At 40.5% G+C, this 16253-nt stretch overlaps 1 protein-coding gene across 1 annotated transcript; it reads left to right on the plus strand.

Moving 5' to 3' along the window:
* Positions 1-5532: 5532 nt before the first annotated feature.
* LOC114552874 (uncharacterized) lies at positions 5533-14152 on the plus strand. Its single transcript, XM_028573970.1, has 6 exons — positions 5533-8087; positions 9805-10038; positions 11197-11353; positions 12508-12637; positions 12956-13123; positions 14046-14152. Exons 1-6 carry the CDS (start codon positions 5533-5535, stop codon positions 14063-14065), a joined length of 3264 nt encoding a protein of 1087 aa, XP_028429771.1. The 3' UTR covers positions 14066-14152.
* The last annotated feature ends 2101 nt before the right edge of the window (positions 14153-16253 follow it).

The raw sequence follows: 16253 nt of genomic DNA on the forward strand, positions 1-16253 counted from the left end.
TGCAGAGGACAAAAGCCCCCTGTAAGGGATGACACCATCTGTGCGTGTCTGCAAACAACCGATACCTTCTGCTCAGTTGGATTAAACAGTAATAAGAACACGTATTCACTGGGGTTTGAATGATAGTAAACAAGACTGAACAGAAATGAGGAGGTTTTACTGTTCCACACTAGGATTTTTCCTGCTTACAGGTATGTGCTTATTTTTTGTGTTTATTTTTGTAGCTACAGTAATTACCTAGTATATGTTCCAACTCATTTGTGCACCTGCTGGTAAATATTGAATGAATAGATACACCTTTAATTTCTTAATTTAAGGTATTTTTACAGTTCTCAGTTATGAGATGTACAGCCCTGAAGATAAATGTTGTATTGGCGTATCTATAAACAGTGACACATGAGGAAATTTTTCTGGATTCTCCCTTATTTTCTTTCTCATAAATATAAAGGATTTTACCTGCAGTTTACACTTAAAGTCACAAACAGCAGCTAAATATTTGTCCTTTTCACTTTGATGTAAGGCATGCAAAGACATTTATAAATAATTTCAACTAATTGTGTGGAATGCCACAAGAACAAAAATAAACAACTTCATAGAATTAAATATTTCATATGTAAATCTGTAGGTCTGCCTCCCACTGTGGCTGATTACTACTTTGTCTTATCAATAAAGTAGAGAGAAACTTCTCACCACATACAGCTGGGTTAACATAATTAGTTTCTTTTCCTCCCACAGTCTTTGATAATTTCTTCTATGTTTTAATATAGCATCTTGTAGAATACAGGTGTTGTCATGATCTAAATTGATAACTGACACTATCAGATGTGAAATAGCCTACACAAATTTAGTTAATTAGAAAACTGGCTAATATTAGTGCTACAATAAACAGTAAAACATCTCAACTCAAAGAACACACTGAAGGGTGTGAACATCATTTCTTTTTTACCCTTGATTTTTGCATCTGCCACAACAGGGTTCAAATTATTAAATGTACCCTGTGGAGGTTTAAATGTAAACCATCTGTTTTGCTATCTGTCAAACACATTGCAGGAATCATTAGCAAAATCCCTGCTATTTTATTTTTTTATTTTATGTTTATGCAAGCGCTACTTCGGTTCCTTTTTTAAATTTGTGCAGCACTAGATTACTCTACCGCATGTGAAATTGCTTATGTTGATAATATTTTTCATCTTAGCGCCACAGCTACTGCCTACCAGCGGACTGTACTTTAAACTGTAGCTGTAATGATGCATCTAAAAATACTGCCTAATTATTAAGCATCCTAATTGATGCTTACACTCTTTCCAAGTGTCCACAATCACTGAGGGAGCACAAAATTAAGTGGCGGCAAGACTGCTCCTTCCAATCATCAAAACAGTGTTAGAGATGCATCCGATCTCTTCTTGAGCTAGTAGTTTGTGAAGCAACCTGACTGCCATTACAGCCCGGCTGTTAGACAGTGAAAAAGAAATGGAGACCACGACAGTAGTCTGCTAAAGAAATGTTTTTCATTTTAAACAAACAACAAAACGATCAACACAATGTATAACCCAGCAAAGAATAAGGAAACAAACTGAAGTAGCTGACCAGGCCTGGTTGAGCCCACCCAACTCCTGACAACAAGAGCCAGATAGCTTCCAGATGTAGCTCCTCTGCAATTGTAACACGGCAATCGGAGACCCATAGCCTATAGAAATGCAGATAATGAATTTAATTTCTCTGTGAAGAACAATAAAGGCATGTTTAACATTATATGTGTAGAATATCAATGGATCTCCTGATATACTGTTTATTTGGAATTTTTTTACACCGCCCTCTGCCAGGTACTTACACACATCAACATAAATAGACGACGATACATATACCATGAATATATTACGCAACTCCTAGTTGATTCTCTACCCAGCAAATAGCATGAGCAACCCTGTTAAATTACTGGGACTAATTTGAGTAAATGGTAATCTATGGTATGGATCTACAAGACTACTAATGACTTTCAATTTAGTTTTATGCTACATTATACTTTTAGGAAGGACAGCTTGGCTCGGGGAAGAAATGTGAGTGACGTGTGTTGTTTTTTTTCTCTTTGTAGTCTGGGCAGAAAAAGAAGATTTCCAAGGTTACCACACAGAACAAACAAAAGGCACAACTGTCACAAAAGATCTGCTTTTGAAAAAGGAAAACACAATTGGTCATGGCAAGGAAGCAATACCTACAGAGAATACACATCAGCACACTGCAGTGGCAGCGACTGCCAAGTTTCCAGAGGCCGTCGTGTTTGACGCCAGACCAACGGCATTTTCTGAGAGAACACAAATCCCAAAAGCATCGGCTATAATTGCGTCAACGAGCGGTTTTGTTTCTAGAAATGGGCGAAACTCTCCATCAGACATGAGGATTCACACTAAATCAGAAAATCCGTTGATTTCTAATTATGACAAGGTCGTTTTCTCTTCCTCACGAGCTGCATTTGAATCAATGCTGAATGGCACCTCCGAGCCAGCGGCCTATTTGTCCACAGATGCATTGAAAGCCTCTCTTTGGCTTCACACTCGGCTTGATAACAGGAATCAGAGAAACACTGACTCTGTTACTCTCACATCTGCTGACAGAGGGCCGGGAGTTCCAATCCTATCTGCAGCTCATTCTCGTGTAATTGATAACCTGGCTGTGCTGCGTAATGACGATAATGACAAACAATCCCAAGTCAAGGACACTAAGGGGATTTCAAACCTGGAAAGGAATGAGTATCCATTTGATACCGTGCAATCCACCTTCCGCAGCGATACAGCAGAAGATTCAGTGAGAGGAAACGCCTCGACAAACTTGTGTTTGACCTGCCACAAAGATCGAAGAGAGGTGTCCACTGAGAAATCTGTGGCTCTGCCTGCACTGTCACCTGATGGCTCATCGGACTCTCTTAGTGTAGAAGGGCTCGCTTTAGATTTCAGTCCATTTACATCCTCATTACCCAGTTTACACCCTCAAGTGGGAGAACAAGAAGACATTCTGAACAGAGACATCAGTCAGCAAAACGTTACCAAGCATTCCCGTTTTGCAGTGAGGGAACAGCTGGATTACAACCCGGCACTTCCTTCTTCATCCTACAATAAAACGGTGAATCATAGTCAAAGCATTTTGAACGACTCCCAAATCAGATTTTTTCTTTTAGATACAGGAACGGTTGCATTTGACACACGGCCTCTTGCTGAGATGTCATCAGCAACACAAAAAGACACTAAGGAACAATCGGGGCACACCTCTTCAAGTGAAACGTTAGTCACAGAGAGACAGATTTCAACAACCCCAGCGCTTTATCGCTCATCACAGTCACTCTACACTGTGAGGAAACAAGAGATGCTTGGAAAAAAGGGGAGCATCGGGGACCCGCAGTCAAAATTGATTTATTTCAGTAAGCATAACAAAAATGCTTCCCACAGTCTCTCAACAGACTTCAAAAATGTATTTGTCCAAAACCAACCTTTGGACTTCAGCGGTGGGTCAGTCAGCAATTCGACTGATGTCGCAGAAACTCCCACCAGCAGTCAGAAAAGTGTTCTTCTAGAAGGTAGCGATCAAAGCACTGAATCCCATCCAACTCAAAGAATGAGATCGATTGAAGCTTCTAGTGCAATAGCACCATTCAGCCTTAGTAGGCCAAGCACTTCTGCAGTCAAAAATCCTGAGTCTCACTCTCCGACAGGTAGAGCTGATTCTTTGATCTCTGTGGCTAGGAGCCAAACAACAGCTAAACGAAGCTCTAAGGCCAAAGAGCCCATATCGACTTTGTTACCAAAGAATTCTACCATCAAGTTTACATCTGTAGAGAGACACCTGACAGACAAACATGATTCTCAGACATTTAACAGACATTTAAGCACTGTTAAAGAGTATTTTGTTGATCCCTCAGAACCAGCGCATGAGCCACAAACTCCAACCTCGTCAACAAGAAAAGTTGTTGTGCCTGTGAAGTTGTTTTTTTCCGAATCAAGACGGGACCTTGATGATGCCGTGTCCATGTCGACTCTAACAACACTATCAAGCCGGTCCCTCTCTGAGAGACTGACAATGAGCGCACTTTTAGGGAGTCAATCAAAAATCACTCAGGAGAGGACGTTTGATGTGAGCAATGATAACCATGAGGCACCGACACAGCTATCTTTTGTAAAATATAACAAGGATTTAATCACAGATGCACTAATAGTCCACAATCTAAAGCCGGGAGATAAAAATGAGCAGGTGTTGACTGTAGTTGCAGAAGATGAGGACAAAGAGATTATCACGATAGAGGGCAAGCAGGGTGAAGGAATTAAAGAGACAAAAGACATACTAAAGTTGCAGAAAGAAAAAGAGAGCAGGGACGATGAAAAGTTGGTAAACAAAAGAGAAGAATTATTGAGATCAGATAAGATGGACATCGGGAAACAAGAAAAGATAATTAATACTGGAGTAGAGATAAATGAAAATACAGAGCGAGAGGAGGATAAAATGGAAGAGCATGAGGCCAAGACAAGTAGAGAGGAAGGTGGAGGGATCATGAGAGACGAGGATGTAACTTTGAGAAAAGACAAAGAGCCAAGACAAGGGGGAGTAAGAGACGCAGGTGCTGAAAAAAAAGCTGTGACAAAGACTTTCACCAAAGATGTAGCTGAAAAGCAGAGAGAGTCTTTGACAACGATAGGAGCAGAGGCTAGAAGAGAGGTAGAAGCAAGCGAGGAAGACATTAAACACAACAGAGAAATTGGGAGAGAGGACATGACAAATGTTCCCCTTGGACCTACTACTAATTCCAAAGAACATAACAGAGACAAAGGGAACACTGTTACAAACCTGTCTTCCTGCCACAGTTTGATTAAACAGCTGCGAGCCCCTGAGCACAAAGGCATTCATCCAGGGGAAAATATTGCAAAAATTGTGGAAATGAAAAGTAAGCCATTTTCCTACAAAGTGACAAGCAATCACAGACCACTACACTCAACTCTGGGATCCCAGAGCCCGAAACTATCAAGAATGACATCTTTTCCCAAAGATCCACACACAGAGATTAAACACAGGGCTATGCTTACAAAGCATGGAGCTACGTCTTCACGTACTAAAGAAAGTACTCAGAACAAAGTTTTTGAGTCTAGGTTTTCTGTCACTGCCGTACCAAAAATTGTCCCACAACTCTCTCAAGCATTTGGATTTAGCACTTTAAAATTTAGCGATACGCTGAAGCCAACAATTTCCCCGCACAGCAGTGCAACTAAATCAGCTTATCCTGTACTAAAAAGTAGCAGTAATATGCTCGAACCACCCACCAGCCCACGACTGGCAATCACAACAGAGTTCCTGAGAGCTCAGCCCCACTTAACAGCAAATAGCTCTACCCTCAGTGTATCAATTATTCACAGCATCTCAGATCATAAATTCAGTACTTTGGTTTCGAACGAAAATTCGCTTTTACAGACTACTAATGAGAGAGAGCAAGTGGCACACGTTATACCAGCGCGTATATTTGATTCCGGTGTCAAGGACCCTTTAACTTCGAACATGATAAAAGAAGCAAATACATATACTTCAGTGAATCCTGCTCCGATCCAGCAGATGTATAATTACTCATCTACCAGGCCAGCCATAGCCGCGGCTCTGTCATCTGTGGCCCACACCCCCATAGGCCAGCCTCACCAAAGGCGATCTGCCCCTCAGACAAGTCAGCCCGCCTCCTCCATCTTTAACATGTCTTCAGGCCAGCCATGCTCATTTAAACTGTTAGAGAAGACAGCCCATTCAGATGCTTTGCATGCTCCTGTTGATGATAACAAGCAGAGATCTGTGCAGACCCTAATGGCATCGATGAGCCCTAAAGCAAAGAACGATCAATTTCCTCTCAGCAACATGTCACCGCTGCCAAATCTCATGCTGTTCGGAGATGACAGCTTACCTGGCACCCACAGCGTGATGGGGCTAACAAAAGAAATATTGAGGGCCAACTCTGACAGTGAATGTGCAAATAGCGGAAGTGGCCATTCGGAGTCCTTGTTAGGGACTGTTGCGGAGGAAAATGAAACTGAGGAGAATGACAGTGTGCTAAAGATGTTGACCGTGGGAGTTACAAAGCAGATGGCAGAGAGCAAAGATGAAAAGAACAGGTCCCCTTTTATAGCACAAACCATTGACAGGAGTAAACACCATGCTAGTTCCACTGAGGACCTCCACTATTTGTCTGTATTACAGACTGGGAAACAAGCAGTAAAAAACACTAATGATGACAAGCGCAATGACCTGTTCAATGCAGATGGCAGTGATGACACAAATAATACAGTGAAAACTACCCTTGAGAATAATCCTCTTTCCCAGTTAGATTATAATGAAACAAGCGCTCAGCCCATCATGTCTGCAATTCAAAGCACTCACAAGACTGAGCAGGCAATAGATGAGGATTTTGTGCCTGATACGAATGATTTTGCTTCACTTGTGCTCGACACAAATGATCGAACTGGCACCACCGCATTTGTTGAGTCAGATAGTCTGCCCAAAATACAGGCTAATGATGTGACGAGTATTGCTGTTTCTGATAGGGATCTTCATGCAACTGAAAAGCCACATGATCCTTTCACACCACAGGCCACTGCGGGTGACAACACTCCCCCTGTCGCACAAATTCATTTAGGAAGTCACCTTAAAGTCCACAATATATCCACACAGCAAATTGGTGACCGGATTATTAACGTCACTTCTGAATTTCAGATAAGCGCTGCTAAAACCAAAGATTTTTTGTCTCTGGCACCAACTGCTAGCGCAAGCGGTCTCATTGTCTCCACAGAAGCTCATGAATCAGCGCTGACTACTAGTGAGAGTGTGCAATTTGTTATTACAAAGTCATCTCAGGCTGCACAAGCTGAACGTATGGTACAGTCCAATAGTCATAATGAGCATTTGTCACTGAGAGAGCCTCCCACAACTGCCACTACTGGCAAACCCCCCCCTGCTGTGAGAAGAAGAAACACAACAGAAAGCCAGAGTGTAGAGCAGTCTGTGCGTGAAATTTCTGTACAGGTGATTGAACAAAACCAGCATGTCCCGCCTGGTATGCTCGCAATAACACGCCCTACTAATGATCCGGGGAAGAGTGTTCAAGGTTTGTTAAAAGCTGGCCACAGAGCTAAAGGGGTACATGACACGACGTCTACTACGGTGACAAGAGTTGAAAATTCATCATTTAAAGATATCACAACACTGACAACAAGGAGTGCTTTTGAATCTAAACATCCTCAATATGAGATGACTCCTACAGTACATAGGTTGGACAGAGCAGACCAACATAAGAAGCAAGCCTTACCTGAAACGATACTTGGGGCTGTCATTGATTCTGTACCACCTAAGGGGATCTTGCCTACAGAGACAAGCATGACAACAGAAACAATTGGAACAGGCGAGATTGATCATATCGCTCTAGAGACAATGTATAAAACACAGGCCGGAAACACAGCAGGAGATCATTTAAATGCAGTGCACAGTCCTGACACAAAACCAGAAAATGTCAACCGTAGCACTGACCGTCCTGTACCTGGAAAGGCTACACCACAGGCCACCAACATCGACAATGCAGTGCTTTCACCAGCCACCAGTAAGTCTGACCATGACCACGCCACTGTTGATGAGACTACGTCAGAAAAGGCCAAGAGTATGACAGTTGAAACATGGAGAGTACTTGTTGAAACTGATCATTTGGAGAGGAGTGGGGAACTTGTAGAGAAAACAATTCAAATACACTCTCACAGACAGACCTCTAAAGCTCAGGAGGCTGTTGCAACAGAGGTCACTTTATCTGAAGTTGAAGCAACTACTGCACATAGCACTGGAAAGACTGCGGAGTGGACACTGCTCACTGAAAATAATATAAAAACACAATTAAATAGAGGAGCAGCCAGAGCTGAGATATTTAAGGCACAAAATGCCACAAGGTCAGCGCGTGCTGTGGCTCAAGAAGAGCCAGGAGAAGAAAAGTCTGGGCGCAGGCTGTTGCTGCTGGAGCCAGAGTCTGAGTCAGAGCTGCCAAGGCTCAAACACAGGAGAAAGACCTCACCTCATCTTTATCTCTCTGGGTAATCTCATTGTATTATTCCAGCATTATCTATTAATTATGCTTTAACAAATTAAAGAACCATACTGGTGATTTTGCACAAGTTATGCAATTAAGTAGATCATCCATCACAGCGAACTGCTTTCTATGTTCCCTTAATTGTTATAGTCACATGGTAACGCATGTTATGAGCAGGTGCAGTTCTGAAAATGCTTCCTGACGATGCATTGAGGCCACTCCTAAATCCAATATTGAGGAGTCTGCTGCTTACAAGCAATAACGTTCGATCGGGGATCAAAACTGGAAGAAAAACAATATAACATTGATATCGTGAAAAGATTTGTGAATTGGTAGTCATTTGGAACGGCAGTGTAGGCGAGTCGGTCAGTCCATAAACTTGGCAATCCCTTAACTTTTCATGCAGCTTTCTTTTTAACCAGCTTTTTAGTCTTTGGATTTTGACTAAATACTTGCAAAAGTCATGACTTTGTAGAGTGCTAATTAGCAATTGTTAGCATGTTAACACACTAAACAAAACTGGTGAATATGATACATGGTAAACATAACTGTTAGCTCAAAGCACCACTGTGTGGATTAAGACTGTGGATTCTTGTTTACATTGAATAAGATGCTGTTTGGCAGATTGAATCTGATCTGAATTGTCAGAAATCAGAGCATCCTTAAATGCACCTTGTTTGAGGAGAGTTCTGAAAAGAGTACCTGCTCAACTTTGACAAAGGCTTCAAGCAGTGAAATCATCCACTGTGATGGATTACATATCTCAGCAAGTTTCAGTTCTCCAGAGTTGATTTTCATTGTACAGCAAAACAGATGGAAACAAATTGCTGCCTGGAGGGTAATGAGTGAATGAATCTTTAAACTTTACAAACCTGCTAAAACATTAACTTTTTCCATGGTCAGCAGTAATATAACATATCGTCACCTTCCTAAAATAATGGCCTAAATCATTTTTTCAGGTTTTTCAGAAAGCACAAAAAGCTGAACCAAATACTGAATATACTGTATATTTACTAATCATTTTACTCAAAAATGTTATGACAATAGATGACTATTTTTAAAAAAGTAACTGTGTGCACATCCCACCTTCAGGCAGGTGCAGGACAAATGAAAGTACTTAAAACGAAAATAATGTAATGTCCGCATCACTGCTTTAAACTCCCATATTTAATATAAAAATGCAACGTTTCGACCCATCAGTTGGGCATTTTTATATATTTTTGCATTTTTTTATATATTTTTGACTATTGACATACTAATAACAATATCTGTCAATTATGCAACATAAGAGGAATAAATGCCTTTGTGACTTAGGCAATTTTAAACCTTCAACTCTGTCAACAATCAGTGTGTTTACATGCACAGAAACCTCATCACTTACCAATTGGTGACGAGCCCTGAATCATGGAAATAACTTCAGTGATAGAGTGGTAGATTTTTAAATTGCCTAAATCAGATTGTCTTCTGACTTAATAAAATAAAACGGCCTAGGTCACACTCTTGACATAGGCCATTATATTAAAGGTGTAGAATCACACGACCTGTTCAACTGAGGATGTAGGCAATTTTACCAGAGGTGGCCAGCACAATGACGAGATGACTTAGGCAAGAAAATCATTTTTGTCAAAAAATGAAGTAGGCCATTATTTTAGGAAGGTGACGATATGGACCTGTATGGACAAACAGTACATACTGTTTATAATATATATATATATTTCCAGTGTAACGGAAGTTTCAGATGACCTGTGTGGCAGTGGGAACTACACAGCAGAGATGAGTCTGAACCTGGGTGGAGGTGTAGAGCCTGGGGATTCTGTGCCCGCCCTGGGGAACCTCCGAGTGGTTATCAACCTGAAGACAAACAACAGTCGGGTAAACCTCGAGGTCACCTCATGTTGCCTGTCCCCAACCATCCAGCCTGACCTCAGCAACTCTACCTGCTGCCTTTTCTCCAGGTACACAGGAAAGTAAAGTGACTGGGAAGAGGTTTTGTTGTTTTACATTAAGAGGGGTAGTGTTGGCTGTGTTTTCATTTCAAGGTGCAAAGGCTTATTTCAGGCAAAAAGAAGCAGCTCAAAAAAATCTGTAATGTTAAAAACTAAATATAGACGAGCAGAAGCAGCAAATACAGGATGTACACAGTGGGACATTTACAGTACATTTACTGATTTATGTGCAGCCATCTGGACTGTATTTCATGAAAAGAAAAGCATGCAGTCTTTCCTTGTTGGCTTTTTTACTTTCAAATGCTGCTTCATATAGTGGAAATTGGACTGAGGTTTTCAAAATAAATGGTAAAAACCTGACTCTTGGTTTTTATAAACATATAAATGGAGTGCATGCATGAATAATGCAACTTTTCAACCTCTATAACAGCCTCAACACAACCTGGCCAGACTGCCATTGCTTACAAATCTGTTTACTAGAGAAACAGTGTTATTATAATTCATCAATCCAGGTTCATTTCTAAGAGCTGAATATTCTCTATAGTAACAGAGGACCGCTGAAGGTTGATGGTGTTATCTCTATGAGCCAGCATCACTCAGATAGATAGAAATTCAGTCTGCTCCTGCACACTTAGAAAGGCAGCGGTATAAATGCATCTAAAATGTGTCAAACTGTGAATAGGCTGTCTGTTTGACTTTTACAGTGTATCTGAACAGAACTCTTAAAAAGTGTGAACACCTAGGACAAATCTTTTTAATATGTCTTTGAGGTAGAATGAAGTCACCCTGAAATCATAAAAGTAAACTTGCCATCAGCATACTGGTGAATACATTCTAGACAATAACGCTTAATTTAAATACATAACCTATTCACACTATGCAGCATGAGTAACGATACTAATCTGACAGCAACATTAAGTGAAAGCTGACCTTTACCAATGGTTTCATTTTGCTTAAGGTTTCAACTTAATATAAAATATTGATGGCAAGCTGGCTTTTTTTCCTGCTTTTGGGGTTATTGATTGATTACAGATGTAATGGCTTGTGACAGCTGTTTCACTTTTTTCACTTTCTGTTTCATGCAGGATATTTGCAGTTTTCCCATTTTTGCTTTCCATGCAAAAATGACTCTGCTAAGGTTTTACTGTGTTTGTGTTGGGGCCTCAGGTTAGCAGCAGAGCCAGCGGGGATCACACTGCTGCCCAGTTCCCTGTCAACCAGTGCCAGCTTCACCATCAGTCTCTTCCAAAGGATTAATTACTCCGTAGTGTACCTACACTGTGATCTCAGTGTCTGCCTGAAGAACCAATCTGACTGTGAAAGGGTAAGACTGCAGTGGATGCGTGGTGTAATGAATGAGAAAGGGGGAGAGAACGAGCAGCTGAGAGTGATTTAAATTTAGTGACACGGGGTGTGACACTGTGAAAACAGATGAGGAGCGAACAGGTTGATGGAAATGGGAGGGCGGAGGGGGGGGGGAGGGAGGGAGTGAGTGATGAACTGGAGAGAGATAAATGAATACATGGCCGAATATGATAGAAAAACTAGGAAGAGAGGAAGGATTCTTTTCAAGTAAGAGGATACATAATTATCCTAAATTAGAAGTGAAAAGGGAGAGAGTAGGGTTATTAAAATAGCCTGCCAGAAACCACTTTCTTAATGTGACAAGAGTGAGATGTACTGACTGAGGCTGACAGCCAAAGAAGCCCAGCCTAAACCATCTGTCATGTCATTTTGCACTCTAAAGGGTCAGATAAGGTCTTTGTAAAGTTAAAGAATTCACTTGCAGCAAAGGACGCTGATACCAACTACTGTCTTCTGCTGCTGTGGGAACAAGGTCTCGGATTTATAAACTGAATCATCTGACAAATACACGTTATAGAGCAGAGGTGAAACAGAGGATAACCTCTGGAGACTCATTTTGATGTCTGCCTTTGTAGAGCACTTCTACAGCTCTCTGATGAGGTTTCTAGTGTATCCTCATGTTTCAGTATTGACAGTGGGCAATGGTCAGTTTAAACGTTCTTCCACATAATCCGCAACTGTCTGTGTGCTTCCATTGATCTTTTTTCCTCCCTCACGCTTCAAAAAGGTGTTTCTTTCTTGGCACTTGACTTCAGGCTACATATTTTTCCTGAAAAATTTCTTTTATATATGAGTTATATCTCAACTACCTCGTTTGAACTGCTCCAACTCAGAGCGGGCCGCTTAGATTAAAAGTTAAAAGCCTATTTCTAGAGCTCTATTTGAAAAATATATTTCTGTTCCTGCCCTTTCATTAAAATAAAAACTACCACAAAGGAAAACAGATTTTTTTTTACTTATCAGATGTGCACCTGTATTATTTTAGTTACTATTTCTGTGCATTTTTCCAGTTATTTTTGATGATAAACAGGAACACCATCCTTCTTCCAAAAAAGTTAATTACATGTCATTTTTCATACTCACATGCTACATATTTCCCTTGTCTTTTTATAGCAGTGCCTTCAGCAGAGGAGTGCATTTTCCTTAGGGGGTCCAGAGGCTGTTGTTACCAATCTCAGGAATCGAATATCATTTGGTCCCATGTTGAAAGAAGTGAACAATTCTACCTTCCCAGGGGAGATAGGTAATTATTAACTGTGCCTTAAAAGAAAAATATTTATTCTGAGATAACAAAGCGTGCACGTGAGATGCTGCAAGACAGGAAATGAGCTATGACCATGCCATTTATCTATAGGATTGGGGGAGATGAGACATATACATTGCTCTTTGTGTGTACATATATATAGCAATCCGAGGGTTTATCATAGAAAGCTACTCTACAAGCGCATCTTCTCTGTCCTGGTGCCAAGTCGAAACATTTCTTCTTTTCTTCATGAGGATAGTGCATAAACAAATTGTGGCTGTAGCCTCAAGTCTGATGCCTTCTCTGTTTGATTTTCAGACCCATCAGAGCTGGACCTGGTTCTGGTCATTGTCAGCCTGGCGGTTGGCTCCTCTCTTGTCACAGTGATGCTGCTGCTGGTGTGGCTGGCCTACCGTCGCCGGGCAATCTGGCTGCTCCACTCGGCAGCTCCACCACGGGCCTGCTGTGGCTGTCTGCGCCCAGGAGGTGACTTGATCCTACCGTGACCAAGGAGGAACCATTGCCAATTAAACTGATCACGTCTTCACCAAAATAACTGCCGACAAATACATTAGTCAACAGACAGTGGAGCAGTCAATCATACTAACCGTAGAGCAGAGGCGGGCAGTCGTATCAGCTGGTACAGGCCAGACTAGACGATGAGGAGCAATACAATTCACACCTCCTCTCATAGGTGACACAGCGGTTGCAGTCAAATTTCACACTTAACCAGGAGCAGTCTATTATCATTCACTGAAAATAAACACCATCCCCAAATAGAAAAGCTGCTCTGATCCCTTTATTTACCCTCAGTGACAACAAGTCAATACTCTTTGTATCCCAGTTTGAGATTGATAGCTTAATACTGGTTTAATATAATGCATGCGTTCGTGGCTTGACAGTTATATTGAGCCGCTGTGATCGACTGTTAAGTGAAAATGTTTTTCAATTTTGGATTAGAGAAAATTCAAGCTCATTTATTATCGCAAGCAAACCTACACAAACCCTCTGCAATGCGGTTTCTTTTTATCAATCAAAATGACATCATATTGCATCAAAATACCATAATATGATAATGGAAAAGTAATGCAAAAATGGTTCATCTTTAATCATTATCTAACATTTAACAATTTAATGAATATATAGCCTATATAACAGTTAAAAGAAACTGTTTTTTTGTTCTGCCTGTCAGGAAGAATGATCGATCATTATTGACTGTGACTTCAATTCATGCTCTGAATTTCTGACTTGGATCCTCAATCATTACAATGAAATAATATAAAATGGGAAAAGCTGTCTATTTCTATTATTTCTCACATCACATACCTTCATTCATGTTTAGGTTATCAGTGAAAGAACATAATGTACTTATAACACTGTGATTCTTCTTTTCTCACTATGTGTGCAGGCCCACAGCTATGCAGTTGAGCTTAACACACTTCCAATAGAGGTTGAATGCAGCAGTTGGCCTTGGTGGATTTCACTGGTAGCAATTGTAAAACTGGGAAAAGAGTCTTGGACAACTTCAACAATTCAGTAATAGTGATTAAAAACCTAAAAACAATGTCATGTGTCATGCTGCGTCCAACATTATCTGTGACTATAACTATAACACTAATAAGGTGTACCTGCAGAAAGAGTACCTATAGAAAATACAATAAGGGCATTTGGGAGGAGATAAAAGATGCTTTTCATTTGGTTGGTCACAGCTTTCACCAATAGGTGCAATTTAACTATGTAAGCATAACTCCTTGAGCACTGTGCAAGCAGGGGTTGCTATAGCCAGAATCTTCAGAGGTATTTCACATCATCACCATAGAAATTAATTAATGTAAATCAAGGTCAACACAGCAGGCAAAGTTTATCCAAACAATATTTATATCCATGGAAACCGATACTTCTGTATATTGAGTGAGGTTTAGCTGACATTCCAATGGTTTCAAAATGAGATGATGAAATAGATTTAAACCAGTTCACAAAAGAGTAATATATAATCATATTACAAATGTTTCCTCTCACAAGCAAATCCTAGACATCCTCTTCTTCGGCTGACTAGGTCATGATTAATAGTGTTGTTACTCTCTCTCACGTATCTTTGCATCTTTAGAATTCTGCAGAAATATAGTGGTAAAATATCAGCATAAAATAAGGATTTGATTAAAAAATGTTCAATGCTCTTGAGAGATACACAGGAACCAATTAATGTTTGAGTAAACATACCCGTTTGCATCAGTGCCCCCCACTCTTTTTTGTTTGGTTATGTTTAGCACCTTCTATGCTCCCAGAATATGGATCAGAGACACTGGAGTTAAGCCTGTTAGTTATTAGAGGACATAAGGGGCAATAGAAAAGCCTTTGGCTCCAGCCAGTCAGCTTACCCAGCGTGGGGGAGCCTGCTAATGCAATTGGCTGAGCTGTGATATGTGGGTTTCATCAATGAAGACAGACTTCTCCCCTCAGGTAGCCTATCAGGAATCTGATCACGAGTGCCTGGTTTTCATTGGAACATCAATCCATGAGTCTGTCCTAAATAATAGTGTGAGTTAGCGAAGCATGAAACTATGGCTGTCAGTGAATGTTAAATTCACCTATTATCATGCCTGTATACAGAGAGTTGAAGGGTTAGGGTGTTTGGGTAAATATTGTATTGCAAGAAGATGATGCTTATATTACCCAATACAAAACAACAAAAAGAGTGCAGCTTTAGTGTATGTATGAGAATAACAGGTTTCATTGCAGCTGTGTAAAGCCTGTGCATTCAAAAATATCTTAATGATGATGCTCTCTTTCATGATTTTTAGGATTCTGCTCATGTCTCAGATATCGGCTAAAAAACTTATGCGAGCCCACCATAATGATCCACAGTGTATTAATGTGCTACAAATATAATGAATCTATAATCTTATTAAAGTCTCACAATAATATGTTTACAGCATTTTCCATTTATGATGTGTGTAACACAGACACACAGGCCATGGGACATAAATGCAAATCATCCCACTGATGCGCATTTTCTCTCAACAACATCCCTGTAGGGCGAGCCAGCAGATTTAAAAAGGAGCAAGGAGGGGGGAAAATCCCATTGAAATGAAATAATTAATAAAATCTTCTAACCGTCTCTTTGAAATGAAAGCTTAAGCAAAGAGCCAGAAGTATAGAAGAATATATGTGACTGCAGAATCCTGACCTGTAGCTCCTCTCTCATGAGACAAACATTGTGTACCGATTTACTTTTACACTACACACACAGAGACAGTAAGAGATAGGCAGCTGCCTGGTGAGTGTAGCACACAAAAAAGATTTTGTGGTGGAGATTTGCTCTCAGCAGGGACCATATTGAATCTGAATGTGCTATCTGCTATATGAAGAAACCCAAGGGAGATGGCCCAAATATTTATATGACTGCCAAAGCTACTAGTGGCCCACAAGAACAATTTGTATAAATATGTTTGTGTGTGTGTCTATAAATGCTTATCTGAGTTCACCTATCTCTTTAACATTGCAGCAAAACACATCTTTAATGTCCCAAGATAAAATCAGCCGTGAAGATGGTTGAGTGGTGGTAAAATATAACTGAAAAGCCTATAAAACAGAGCAGCAGGTGGGAATAAGAGGG

Source organism: Perca flavescens, chromosome 3 (assembly GCF_004354835.1).
Source record: "Perca flavescens isolate YP-PL-M2 chromosome 3, PFLA_1.0, whole genome shotgun sequence".
Lineage (NCBI taxonomy): Eukaryota > Metazoa > Chordata > Actinopteri > Perciformes > Percidae > Perca > Perca flavescens.

Coding starts and splice junctions, on each gene's coding strand:
- LOC114552874 (XM_028573970.1), top strand. CDS start 5,533: ATGATAAAAGAAGCAAATACATATACTTCAGTGAATCCTGCTCCGATC. Junction 8,088..9,804: donor CCTCATCTTTATCTCTCTGG/GTAATCTCATTG, acceptor ATATATTTCCAG/TGTAACGGAAGTTTCAGATG. Junction 13,124..14,045: donor TGGCTGTCTGCGCCCAGGAG/GTGACTTGATCC, acceptor CTATGTGTGCAG/GCCCACAGCTATGCAGTTGA.